At 38.2% G+C, this 14,247-nt stretch overlaps 1 protein-coding gene and 1 long non-coding RNA gene across 4 annotated transcripts in view; both read right to left on the reverse strand.

The window, feature by feature from the left end:
• LOC141377726 (uncharacterized) overlaps positions 1-14,247 on the reverse strand; it is a 187,866-nt gene that overhangs the window by 104,964 nt on the left and 68,655 nt on the right. The window lies entirely within an intron of this gene.
• Positions 1-14,247, reverse strand: part of mmp16b (matrix metallopeptidase 16b (membrane-inserted)) — a 48,216-nt gene that overhangs the window by 6,488 nt on the left and 27,481 nt on the right. For 2 of the 3 annotated variants that reach the window (XR_012390288.1, XM_009296801.5), the window contains exons 3-6: positions 13,328-13,447; positions 8,423-8,742; positions 3,837-3,998; positions 2,120-2,334 (exon numbers count right to left, since the gene is read on the reverse strand). Coding sequence is in view for 2 of the 3 variants with exons in the window: in XM_009296801.5 (XP_009295076.1) it covers positions 2,120-2,334; positions 3,837-3,998; positions 8,423-8,742; positions 13,328-13,447 (817 nt within the window). In the remaining variant the exon portion in view is untranslated. The remainder of the gene's footprint in view (positions 1-2,119; positions 2,335-3,836; positions 3,999-8,422; positions 8,743-13,327; positions 13,448-14,247) is intronic. The other variant, XM_695689.11, reaches the window with a different exon arrangement.

The raw sequence follows: 14,247 nt of genomic DNA on the forward strand, positions 1-14,247 counted from the left end.
TATATATATGTGTGTATATGTGTATATATATATACTTCAAAAGCAGCCATCGCCAGGCCCACATATTTTCCCTGATTTTTAGCCTATCATTCATTCATTCATTCATTCATTTTCTTGTCGGCTTAGTCCCTTCATTAATCCGGGGTCGCCACAGCGGAATGAACCGGCAACTTATCCAGCAAGTGTTTACGCAGCGGATGCCCTTCCAGCCGCAACCCTTCTTTGGGTAATAGCCCATTATTAATTCTGTTTATTTACTTGAGTAAAGGTGTGTAAATCTATATTTATTCATTTATTCATTCATTCATTTTCTTTTCGGCTTATTCCCTTTATTAATCCGAGGTCGCCACAGTGGAATGAACCGGCAACTAAATCTATATTTATTTAGTTTTTAAATTAATTTCAGTAATATTATTGACTAATATGAAAATATTTATATGATTTATTTACAATATGGTCTTTTAGTAGAGATATTGTATGAGAGACTTGCTGTGTTTACCAAATAAAGTGAATCTAATTGGATTTGCATTGAAAACATTAAATAAAAGTAAAAAAAAAAAATCTTTTATTTTATATATTAAGGTTTTAGTTATGATACTCCCAAAATATTCCGCAATAATCCAGAGATTTTTACTAAAACTCTCTGCAGAAACAGCAAAAAACGTCTGCAGATTCCATCTGGCCCCAGCTAATGGAGACTACTGTAAAAATATCCACATATTATTTTTTCATATTTTATGATTCATGTTTTTATTTTCCCCGTTTATTAATGTTTTTAAATTGCATTATGAAACTTTGACCTTTTCATTTTGAACTTTTTATCTAAACAAAATTAGAAAAAGCGACTTTTATAACATTTTTAATAGTTTAAATGGAGTTAACTTGTTAACAAAGGTTCAGTAGTGCAACCACGCCCCACTTTGTCATCTTAACCAATCACCTACTCCCCAAAAACGTATTTAAGGCTGACCATCCCTCTAGCACTGTAGCTTGTAGCGGTAGTTCTACAAGGCAGACCTAATGTCCTGTCACTCATCACAATCGGTTCCAACCAATAGCCAAGAGACACAAGGAATATATAAGCTGACCAATAATTTCATTCATTTGATTGCAGGCACCGACGCAGACGTTCACCCACCGTCCTCCCCACCGCCACCAAGTTGGCCCTGTCCTGGGGGAAGGCTCCGCCCCTGCCTTCGCCCTCAGCAGACTTAGCTGGATCTAAAAGCTTACAAACAAAGCTACAGATGAAGCCTCCACCAAATAAATCCTGTTTCGTAAAACTCTTGTCAAATAATACTCATCAATAAATGTAATTCAGTATCATAATTATCTCCCTGTTCTTTCTGATAGCACTTATCTTCTCGTTATCTCGAACTGACCCTCCCTCCCTCTATTTCCCCTCTTCCTATTCCTCTTTCTTCACTCCTAGGTTGAATCGGGGATGTCTGATCACTCTACCAAAATATTACAGCGATGGTACCCCCACTCTGAGTCTCTGGCCATCATCATAGGACGCCCGATCAACCTACCTACCTGTTCACTGTTCATTCCTTATCTTCCTTCCCCTTCATCCCACTGTTCCCCTACCATCCCCTTCATTCCTACATGCCTACAATAAAATCTAGCTCAAAGTGTGGCATGGTCCATGCTCGTGAAAGTGCTACATTGTCTGGGTTGGTGTTATATATTACACCACAAAAACCTCATAATAAACTGCCAGTGTGTTTTTTGTTATTTTACAGATTTAATTTTCTGTTTATATTATTTCTCACACATTACATTATTAACTGCTAAAGTGTCAATAAAAGTTGCTTTGTTAATTTGTAGAGTTGAATTTTTAACATCAAAAGTCGACAGAGCAGAGATCAACATCTTAATACTGTGTAGACCAGGGGTGGGCAAACTCGGTTCCGGAGGGCCGGTGTCCTGCACAGTTTAGCTCCAACCCTAATCAAACACACCTGCTTATAGATTTATTGTGATCTTAAAGACACTGATTAGCATGTCCAGGTGTGTTTGACTAGTGTTGGAACAAAACTCTGCAGGGACACCGGTCCTCGAGGATCAAGTTTGCCCATCCTTGGTGTAGACACAGTATTGTTTGCTGGGTTCGGACCTTGAAGACGAAGAGCTCATTGCGCAGGATGGCCAGCGTGTTGAATCCTCCGTCGCAGATGTCGGGTTTGGAGTTTGGATGGCTGGGTTTGTTTTTCTGCGGAGGCCGGTGTGGGCGACTACGTTCATGTTTACGCGGGTCAGACGGTAGGTGCAGGCGAGGAGGAGTCGCCGTCGTCAGCAGTCGAGTGGGCTGAGGGTTCTTGTTTGGAGGACCTGCAGAGAAAATGAAAAGTTCTGTGTCAGTCGACACATAAGGTCAAAGTCCCTTTAAGGCAAGTCATTTCACTTTCTGACCGTCGCTGAAACGCTTCTCGGGTAGTATGCTCAGGCATGTGTGAAGCACACTCACAAATGCACAATGCTTTTGAAGTGATATATAAAGAATGTATCTATATTAATAAAACACTGAAAACTTTTCTCCAGAACCAAACGAATAATGTCCCTTATAGCAAATTTTTTTCTGGCCCAGATCTGGCCCACACAGTTAGCTTTTGCTTGGCCCACATGCTGCAGTGAATTACGGAACATGATTGGATCATGTCTGGCTTCCATATAAGGGTTAAACATGGACCATATCTGGTCCAAGTCTCAACCAAGGTAGCAACCCATATCTAGGCCTGATTTGGGCCAGATATGTTGGTGTGACATGACTGCGATGAATTTGACAAACCTTTAAAGCATTTCGCTTCATGGTTGCACTTTTTCTCGAAGTGAGTCAATTGGTAGAATTTTTTCTTTTCTCAAAAATAGTTTAAATGTATTTTAAAAGTGGGTCAAAATAGGCCAAACTTATATAGCACAATTTTTCTGGCTCAGATCTGGCCCACACAATCAGCTTTTGCTTGGCCCACATGCCTCAGTAAATTACGGTACAATATTGGACCAAATCTGGCTTCCATACAAGGGCCAAACATGGACCATATCTGGGCCAAGTCTTAACCAAGGTAATAACCTATAACCGGGCCTGAACTGGGCCAGATATGTTGGTGTGTCATGACTACAATAAATTTGATAAACCCTTGAAGCATTTTGCTTCATGGTCGTGCTTTTTCTTGAAACGACCTGATTGGTAGAATTTTTCTTTTCTCAACAATAGTTTAAATGTATTTTAAAAGTGGGTCAAGATAGGCCAAACTTACATGGCAAAATTTCTCTGGCTCAGATCTGGCCCACACAATTAGCTTTTGCTTGGCCCACATGCTGCAGTGAATTAAGGAACATGATTGGATCATGTCTGGCCTCCATACAAGGGCCAAACATGGACCATATCTGGTCCAAGTCTCAACCAAGGTAATAACCCATAATTGGGCCAGATTTGGGCCAGATATGTTGTTGTGACATGACTGCAATGAATTTAATAAACCCATGAAGCATTTCGCTTTAGGCACACTATGGCTACGCTTTTTCTCGAAGCGACACGATTGGTAGATTTTTTCGTTACTCGAAAATAATTGAAATGTATTTTAAATGTGGGTCAAGATAGGCCAAACTTACATGGCCCACATACATTTTTTAACATATGGTCCAAATACTACATTTAATATCTGGCCCAAGTCTTATGTGCCGCCTTAAAGAAGGTGCCACCTCTGTCAAACCCGGCCCATGTTCGGCCCACATGCTGTATGCCAGCGATGAATGCCTGCTGTGCCAGCTTTATGTCAAATCTGGACCAGAATTCCTATCTACCTGAGGTGTTCTTGGAGGTTTAAACTCACCATATATTTTCTGGATGCCCTGAAGATCATCATGAGGCAGTTTGAAGCTCTCAGTGTCCATATACTGATAAAATGGAGCCATTATAGCCGTCGGGTCACTGGAATGTTCCAGTCCTAAAGCATGACCAAGCTCGTGAACCGCCACGAGGAACAGATCATTACCTGAGGAGAATAAATCAACACAGGATTGGCTTTACTTCATGTTGTTTTCATCATTTAACTCATGAAAAAAATAAGGCTTTAAGAATCATGACTCAAGTGCTTGACCCGAGATCCATCCGAATGTGGTAAAACACATGTGTACAGTGTGTGGGCTTTGAACACACAATGCAAATCAGATCCCACGTTGCTTTATATTACACAACACTGGTGAATGAAAACGTTACGCAAGATAGGCTATAGTTCATAGCAATAGCTGAAGGCTACTCACACAGCATGTACTCATTTAAAGTTAATTAGCTGTTTCGCATTATCGTTGTGTCCTTTAGTCCTGCCAGTCTCTGCAGAAAAGCATATTAATTAGGATTTTAATAGGGTAATTATGTAGAAAAGTTGACTATTCTGCCAAACATTTATTGCCATTTAGGCTCAGCTTTGCTTTCTGTGTGTATGTACGGTGGCCAGGGCCGGCCCTGTACATTTGGGAGCCCTAGGCAGAATAATTGTGGGGCTCTGCCTTCCTATAAATAGTGGAGTATTGCCAGCCTGATCTCTCAAAGAAACGTAAATATTTTTACGTGTTGTTAGTTTAGTGGCAAGTTCAGTCGTACGAAAATGTACGATTTTAAAAAGGAGGCGTGGTATCCAACCCTAACTGTCATTGGGTGATGAGCAAATGTACGAGTTAGATCATATGGAATCATATGAATTAGCCACTGAATCAAAAAGTTACGAATTGCCGTGAGATTGCGTTGGGATCGCCATTGCAAACTGGCACACAATGATTTTATTGCTTAGTAAATACAATCAATGAAGCCGAAAAGTAAACCTGATTTCTTCTACTGAATAGCTCTCTAATTGATTTGGACATTGGACAACTAACAGCTTTAAAAATGAAGGACTCTAATTGGTTTATTCTCAGTACACACCTACAACTCATTAAGAGAATAAGCTCAACCCTGTTAGACCATACGCCATGGCGCAGAGCGGATTTTTCCATCCTTAAAAAAAGCAAAAGTGGATTCAGACATGCCCTTAATGCTTTTGCGCCCTGCGCTTCAGACTTTGTGCCTATATCATTAAAATAGAGCCCATAGTGTCTTATAGAATTAGATTTTTGAGATGCGAAGTCCAGAGCCTGTAATAAACTATGATTAATTTAATAAGGAAATAACTTTTATAAAATGTTTTAGGAAAAATATGACCAGTGTGCAAAATATGTCAGTGAAAGACACTTTAGTATTGCATTTCAGTATAAAAAACCGTGTCTGTGAAACCCGGTAAAAAATATTTAATATAAGTAGGTGACGTGTATAAATCTAATTCCCTATTTTCGATAAATGTGCTATTAGATTATGTCTTTAACATCATCTTTAGCACTTAAAAGTGAAGCTAAAATGATTTTGTGCTTGTCTCCTCTTGTTGTAATCCCCACCCCAGATTTCTGGACACAATTAGCGCCTACCCTATGACATAACGGCAAATAAAACATGTCATGCCACTTTTACTATAAAAAGAAGCTTGCAATGGTTGCCCCGCCTCCAAGATTTTCTGATTGGTCCACTGCTTTTGGAGCTGGCGGTGATGAGCTGCTCTGCATAATAAAGTTGAAGATCTTTTAATTTGACATGGCGTTCACGTGTGCGATGCTTCAAAAGAATGCGGAACGCGAGCGGAACGATCAAACACATTGGTCAAACTTGTGTTTACATTGAAAATTCAATAGAAAAGTAGCTTTGGTTAGGAAACTCATATTCTGTGTTAACAGATCTCACAAATGGAAAAGCCCAACAAATCTCTCGCTATGTCTCTAAATAAAGCCTGAAACTTTGGTTAGTGATTATGCCAGGCACGTGTAACATCAGAAAAAAACAAACCGCCGAGGGGTCCTGAGTGCAGGCGGCAGTAAAAAAAAAAAAACGCCAGTGGCGAATGTAGTCCCAGCCATTCATTACTGTCTCAGCGAGACGTTTGGTGAAAGGAGATGAGCATCTTAAAAGCTCTCTGCATCCAGTCGGCCCAGGTAATTAAAGCTGAGTGCCTCTAAGTGCGGCTCGCAGCGGAGAGATGGATCTGATTACCTCTCATTTACTGGGTGCAACAGTAACGCAAATACTACATATCAAACAGAGCTGACACCTGACATGTACACCAACATGCACATGCACACACAGACGGAGAAGATCAACTGCGGCCAATGATAGTGCTGTTTATTCACGCTGTTTTAGCACCCGAGCTCACACTTTATTATGATGGACAAAATGAAATCAAAACTAACCGTATGATTTAGTTAGCTTACGTGCTAGGTTTGTGGTGAACAATTCATCTGTGCATGTCATTGAGAAAAAAATGCCCTTGCAATCTAAAATTGAAATCTGAAAATGCACTTCCTGTTTGTTTTCAGTTAAATTGTCAGATTACATGTGTCTGAGGTATTGGGCGTGGCTAACATACTTAACCACACCCCTCCTGCTGTCTGTCAACAAACAGAAATGGTGAGGAGGAGGAGTCTGTTAGGTTATAATAACTCTCCACAAACCCTTTTCCCCATCTTTCTGAATAAAATGCATACTTTACTACATCCAATCAGCTCACAGTAGAAAAAAACAAGACACGCCCACTGTTTTCTCAATTAATATTCCGTTTCTCAAGGAATTGCCACTATACATAAGAAAAAACGTCCACAGCTTTTGGTTCAATTGAATGTTTTTGTAGCAACCCATTAGCAGAATCATTGTTCCAATAAAAACCTTTTAATGAACATTTTAATACTCCAAAGAACATTTTTAAACTTTAAACTATCCTTTAGCACAATTTTAAGTTTCTGTGTGAAAACATTAATGCCAATAAGAGCTGTTAAATCTTTTATTATTAAGTGAGAATTTAAATTCCATGTCCTTATTATATATTATTACAGCGCTGTCTTGAATACTTGATTCTGATTGCGCCATTCTGTGGTATCTTAATCTGAGACGACAACCGCTAAATAACACAGGGTTATTCATCACCTTCTCAGTGAATAGGTTCAAATCCATATATGTCATGCCAAGGTTTTTTGTTTGCCATCTTGTGAAAAGATAATATGTAGGTTAGTCTATGATCTGCTCACCTGATTTCGTTTCTGTCAGCTTTTTGTTTTTGACTGTTTAGGGCCAACTTGTGACTGATTAATGTGTATACTCTATTAGCTGTTTTCGTATATATATATATATATATATATATATATATATATATATATATATATATATATATATATATATATATATATATATATATATATATATATATACAGTTGAAGTCAGAATCATTAGCCCCCCCACCCCCCTTCCCAAATTATTAGACCCCTGTCTATTTTTCCCCCCAATTTCTGTTAAACAAATCACTTCATTTTACAAGACACTTCTATACAGGGTATAGGTTAGTTATATACAGAGTATAGGTTAATTAGGGTATTGTATAATAATGGTTTGTTCAATCGGGGGCTAAAAATTTTGTTCTTAAAATGGTGTATAAAAAATTAAAAACTGCTTTTATTCTAGCCGTAATAAAACAAATAAGACTTTCTCCAGAAAAAAAAAAATATTATCATACTGTCAAACTTTCCTTGCTCAGTTAAACATAACTTGGGAAATATTTTTAAAAAAATGTATGTATAAATAAATATATTATACTTTCATCTGTAGGTCAAATAAATTATTGGTACTTGACTGGCCTGTCTGCAGTCCCGACCTTTCTCCAATAGAGAATGTGTGGCACATTTTGAAGCGCAACATACGTCAATGAAGATCTCATACTGTTGCCCATTTGAAGACTTGTTTGCAGGAAAAATGGAACAAAATTACAACTGAAACACTTCATCAATAAGTGTCTTCAGTCGCTAAACGGATTTTGAGTGTTGTGAAAGGAATTACGTTACACAGTGCTAAATGCTTCACTGTTCCCCCTTTTTTAAAAATGTGTTGCAAGAAATGTGTTTATTTTGAAAATAAAACATGAAATAATGTTTGTTGTATCATCTGCAATGAAATACAAGTTAAATTAAATATATATATATATATATATATATATATATATATATATATATATATATATATATATATATATATATATATATATATATATATATATATATATTATCTGTGATTTAAATAAATGCAAAATTTGAAAACAGTTTTACAATTAAAATGCTTCTGATTGGATATTACGTCATTCAACACGTGGTGCAACCGAATTAAGAAGAAATTTAGTTACATAGTACTACAAGTTACTAAGCCTCTAAGTGTGGACCTTGCATTCTAGTTAAAGCAAGGACTTATAAACAGTTTGTGCCTCCCTACCCAGATGTCATGCACCACTTGGCTCTGCCCTGCCACAAAACTGCAACTTCATTCATTCATTAATTGTGGAGATTGAAAATGTGGCCTAACCTGCCGTTCTCTCACCATCATGGTTTGGGTTGCCCAGCGTCCAGGGTTCATCCGAGTCGAAGTGTGTGTCGCCCCCGATGCCCGGCCCTGGGAAATAGGCATGAGCCAGGAATCCTCCCTCTCCGTCAAAAGGAGAGCTGTCGCCGTGGAAACCCGAGGCGAAGATGATGGTGATGTCCACGTCCCGCTTGCCGCTGTCCAGGTCACGGAAGGGCACGGCCTCGAAGCGCAGCGGCGTCACTCCCTGCCACACGTCAAACGCCCGCCGGATCGCATCGTGGGTTTCTTGATTTCCCACTTTAGGAGTGACGTTTTTAATGCTGAAACATACAATAATAAACAGATGAAAAAAACTAAATAGCTGTGGAGTTTCGTCTTGAGGAAAAAAGACTACAGTTACAGTTGAAGACAAAATAAATACTTTTTCAAATATTTCCCAAGTGATGTTTAACAGAGCAATGATTTTTTTCACAGTATATTTTTCTTTTAGTGTGGCTGAGAATACATAAATATACATTTTATCTATCTATCTATCTATCTATCTATCTATCTATCTATCTATCTATCTATCTATCTATCTATCTATCTATCTATCTATCTATACAGTTAAAGTCATAATTATTAGCCCTCCTAAATTATTAGCCCTGTTTAACTAATACCCTGTTTCATTTTTTCCTCATTTTCTGTTTAACAGAGAGATTTTTTCAACACATTTCTAAACATAATAGTTTTAATAACTCATTTAATAACTCATTTATAATATCTGATTATTTCATCTTTGCCATGATGACAGTAAATAATATGTAAGTGACCACTAAATCACTATATCCCTTTAAATAATTTTAGAGCATCAGAGCATGTCACGTGTTTCGGAAGCCTAGGTGACTAATAGGTTAATCAGGCTAGCGGGAGCGAAGAGAAGACACATTGCTGTGTGATTTATGGAAAAAAGGAGGCTTAATCCTGCACAATTTATTTAATAGAACCCTTTGGGAAAGCGGAGCGAGGTATGTGAAGTCAATATTTAAGCCACATGAGTTCATTTGTATGTATATATTAATCGTGAGCTCTGCCTTCTTATTAGTTGTTTCAAGCTGTCTTCATATACTTCATTGTTTCATTTTCATATGTCGCTCTGTACATTATATCTTTATTTGTCATATTATTCTGTATACGAGTTATTTTGTTGTTTTGTTGTTTCTTTGTGTAGTTTCACGGTGCTACGCAACGAAAGTTTAATGGCTCTCGTCTTGAGCATAATAAAGAATCAAGCACCCGTCAGAAACTCTCTGTCTCGTTCATGGAAACCAAAGGGCAGCTGCATAATATTTGACTAGATATTTTTCAAGACACTGAAAAACAGGATACTCCCATGAAAAAAGGAAAAAAGGAAGTGTTGGCAGGTGTGCTTACCAGTTTAATATTGATTTGATCTGCTATAGTTAGAAATCAGACTGTTTTATCTTCTAAGCGTAACGCCCTATTCACACGGGGCTTCAGCGTCAACGCTTGACAGAGGGCGTGTCTGAAGTTGGAGCTGAAACGATCGTCTTAGAAGCGTCAGCCAATGAAATTCAGTCAGCAATAGGCCACTGTCTGAGCTGGTGTATTTGCATACAGCGATCTGATTGGCTGACGCTTCCGTCGGCGCTTGAAAAGTGGAGCTGGTCCCAACTTCTGCAGCGAGGAACGCTTCTGAAGCGGCGCCGACGGATCCACAATGCAGTTCGGCAATGCCTGACGTCACCCATTCAAAGTGAATGGGAAGCGTTGACGCTGAAGCCCCGTGTGAATAGGGCGTAAGGGCTTATAATGCGGTTCTGGCGCCATCTTGTGGATAGAAAATGTCAACTGTCGCCGATGAGCTGTCTCTCAGAAATTGTAAATATTTTTAAACAGGCACTATTCTGGCAAATAAACTGCATAGTTGCAATCTAAACAACTACATTCTCGACTAAAAAAGCCTCAAAAGTATATTTTGTTGTGTAGCAGCAGTAATATTTGTCAAACTGTAGTGTCTTGTTGCTGGCTGTATGTGGGCGGAGTAATACACAAAGGGTAAAGAGGCTATACGGGTGCTGATATTACTTAAATATATCACGGCTATCAGCCAATCAGATTCGAGATCCAGACAGAACTGTTGGATATAAATATATATTGTTGTGGAAATCGCCTAAACAGTGATGTGCGATACCACTGATTTCATATCCGATCCGATACCAAGTAAAATAAGGGCAAGTATCGGCGATACCAATCCGATACAGATACTTTGCCCAAAAATTACTGTTTGGGAAATTAAAGTAATAAGGGGTGTACTTAAAAGTGTTACTTTATACTGAATACGAGACATATTACGGGTTATTCTTGTTTATTGATGAAGAATTGTACAAAAAAAGAGCCAACTTACATTTTTATTGACAGCATTCATTCATTTTCCTTCAGCTTAGTCCCTTTATTTATCAGGGGTCACCACAGCGGAATGAACCGCCAACTTATTTATCATATGCTTTACGCAGAGGATGCCCTTCCAGTTGCAACCCAGTACTGGGAAACACCCATACACACTCACATTCACACACACTCATAGACGACGGCCAAATAAGCTTATTCAATTCACCTATAGCGCATGTCTTTGGACTGTGGGGGAAACCTGAGCACCCAGAAGAAACCCACACCAACACGAGGAGAACATGCAAACTCTACACAGAAACACCAGCTGACCCAGTCGGGGCTAAAACCAGCAACCTTTTTGCTGTGATATGACAGTGCTAACATCTGAGCCACCGCGCCGCCATATGCAAATTAAATGTTACTTTATTATGAACTACTGATGAGTTCAGGCACGCTTTAATCAAGCACCTTGTTAAATGTTTGTCAATGTATTAATTAACACTTTACTTTTAGCTAGATGTAACTAAAATGGCCTGTATCTTTATGCCATGACTTTACTTGTAGGGTCACATTATCATTATCTCATACTTATCTACTCATGAACTCCTGTGATAAAACTTAGCAGTCATGCATGTCCAGTGCTTAATTTGTGAATTGCGAGGTCCCGGAACAGATCGGGGTTACGGATCCGGCATGTTACCCGAGAATGGAGAGGCGCCTCTTCTGGTGAAGAGTTGGAGAGTCATGGAAGAAAGTGAAAGTAAACAGCGGACGGGGTAGGAGGGCGGTTGAGGAGGGGGATTGGTAAAATGAGGTGCCAGATCAGATTTCAGAGGTGTCGGACCCGGATCCAATGTATTCCGGCACAAATTAAGCCCTGTGCACGTCCATCTAGCGTGTGTTTACATTGAAAAGCAACAGAAAAGTGTTCTTTCTATATCATAATAAACAGTTTAGTTTACGTTACGCACTAGAGTAAATGACAACTTTCATTGGTAAATTAGATAAACTAAATTGGATATAGTGTATGAGTATGTATGGGTGTTTCCCAATACTGGGTTTTGGTTGGAAGGGCATCCGCTGCTTAAAGTATATGTTGGAATAGTTGGTGGTTCATTCTGCTGTGGTGACCTCTGATATAGAGACTACGGCGAAGGAAAACGAATGAATTAATGAACAATTAGCATACTGCCCCACCCCTACTGTAAAGGTAGACTTTTATGATGATCATTTCTACTATTTTAATCAGATATTTACACTGAAACCTTGATCGGCTGTCAAATCATAGCGAAACCCCCCCACCATTACAGTATGATTTGTTCATCTCTCGGAAAAAGCATTTTGATTTTAGCGAGGTGAACTCCGCCGAGTGCTCTCAGACGGGCAGATCTGCTGAATTCCCCACATTGAAGTCTTTATCTTCCTCTAACAGACCGAGAGGCCCTGAAAATCTCAGCTGACTTTCCTCTATAGAGGCCAGTCACTCACTGCCAAGCCTGTCTTCATTTACATTCCATTTGCATAGGTGGCCCATCAATTAAAAAAAAGAAATAGCTAGGATTTGAATAAATCATTTCCGTTATCGGCCGCTGTAACCAGGAAAGTCTAAATTGAGGTGAGAGAACACTCCATTTCCTCGGAGCCCTTTAAAAGGTAAATCTCCAGGGATTCAAATATATTTCTTGAAGGTTACGGAGAGAATGCTGGAGGTTATTAAATGCTTGGCTGTGTCTTTATTGCGTATACTGCAATGTAGGATGCCAGAGACACAATGATTTGAGGGACTTTCTACAGTAGCTACACTGAAAAAAAAGATTCATTGGATTTACTATATTTCTTTAAGGTAGGTGGTTGCAAACAATTTACATGGGCTGAATTTAGTAATTTAGTAATGTTCAACTTAATTTGTTTTTTTAAATTCAGCCCATATAAATTGTTTGCAACCACTTACCATAAAAAAAGATCATTGGTAAATGCAATGAATAATTTTTTCAATGTAAATGTATCTTTATGTCATGACTTTACTTGTAGGGGCACATTATAATTAACTCATTGTTAACTACTTATGAACGCATGTGCTTATATTTAACAGTCATGTGCGTCCGTCTAGTGCAGTGGTTTGTTCTGTAGACAATCATAACAAATATTGCTTGAGAGGGCTAATAATATTGACCTTAAAATGGTTTTTAAAAATTCATAACTGCTTTTATTCTAGCCGAAATAAAACAAATACAACTTTCTCTAGAAGACAAAATATTATAGGAAATACTGTGAAGAATCCCTACTCTGTTAAGCATCATTTAGGAAATATTTTAAAAAGAAAGAAAAAATAAATCCCAGGAGGGCTGTAGGCTGTTTTCTAGTGTGCATGTTTAAGTCAGCTTATTTAGATTTCTGTTATAAATATAGAGCTCCTTTTTATGTCACACTTTTGTCTTTTAATGCCTGTGTGATATTTATAGAGCTGATTGTTAAATCATTAACACTCAAAGAGACGTGACGTTTGTCTCTAACCTGTATGAGATGTGTTCACGCTGCCACTTCTGTCCGGTGAGTGCATATCGCTTCTTCCTGCGGGATGCGGATCCGGCTTTCAGCTGGTCCGGTACTCCACATCTGGGCTTTTTCATCCAGCTGCAGGAGAAAGACAATTTGGCACACCACAAAATGAGGTTAGCTGAAGATTTAAGGTACTGTTAATGTAAAAGAGCGAAGGGGTTTTATCATCAGACTGAATTGATTTGTTTACATATAATTATAGTTCAACAAAAATCTCCTCTAGTTAAATCTTCATGTTAAATGCATTAGGAATGTATTTTAGTGTGCTTTGAATCTTAAAAGGACACTCTTTTAAACAAAACATTCTTTTGCAGATAATACTACTGACTTTAAAAGCCACTTTTGTGTACTTAATTAACTATGTATATGTACATTTTAAAATGCAATACAATAACCACCTAATCAAATAATCAACCAACCAATTAAATAACCAACCAATTAACTGATCAAATAACAAACCAACCAAGCATCAGATCAAATAACCAACCAATCAATTAACAAACCAACCAATCAAATATCAAACAAACCAACCAAATATCCAATCAAATAACCAACCAACAAATCGAATAACCAACCAACCAACCAGCCAATAAAATAACCAACCAATCAACCAGTCAAATAACCAACCAGCCAGCTTAAATAACAAAACAACCAACCAATCAAGTAACCAACAAACCTAACAATTTAAATAACCAAACAACCAACCAACCTACCAATTGAATAAAAAAACAACAAACCAACCAATCAAATAATCAAATAACCAAACAAACCAAACTATTAAATAACCAACCAACCAAATAACAAAACAACCAACCAACCAACCAACTAATCCAATAACCAACTAACCGACCAACCAACCAGCCAAAAATAACCAA

This window comes from Danio rerio, chromosome 2 (assembly GCF_049306965.1).
Source record: "Danio rerio strain Tuebingen ecotype United States chromosome 2, GRCz12tu, whole genome shotgun sequence".
NCBI lineage: Eukaryota > Metazoa > Chordata > Actinopteri > Cypriniformes > Danionidae > Danio > Danio rerio.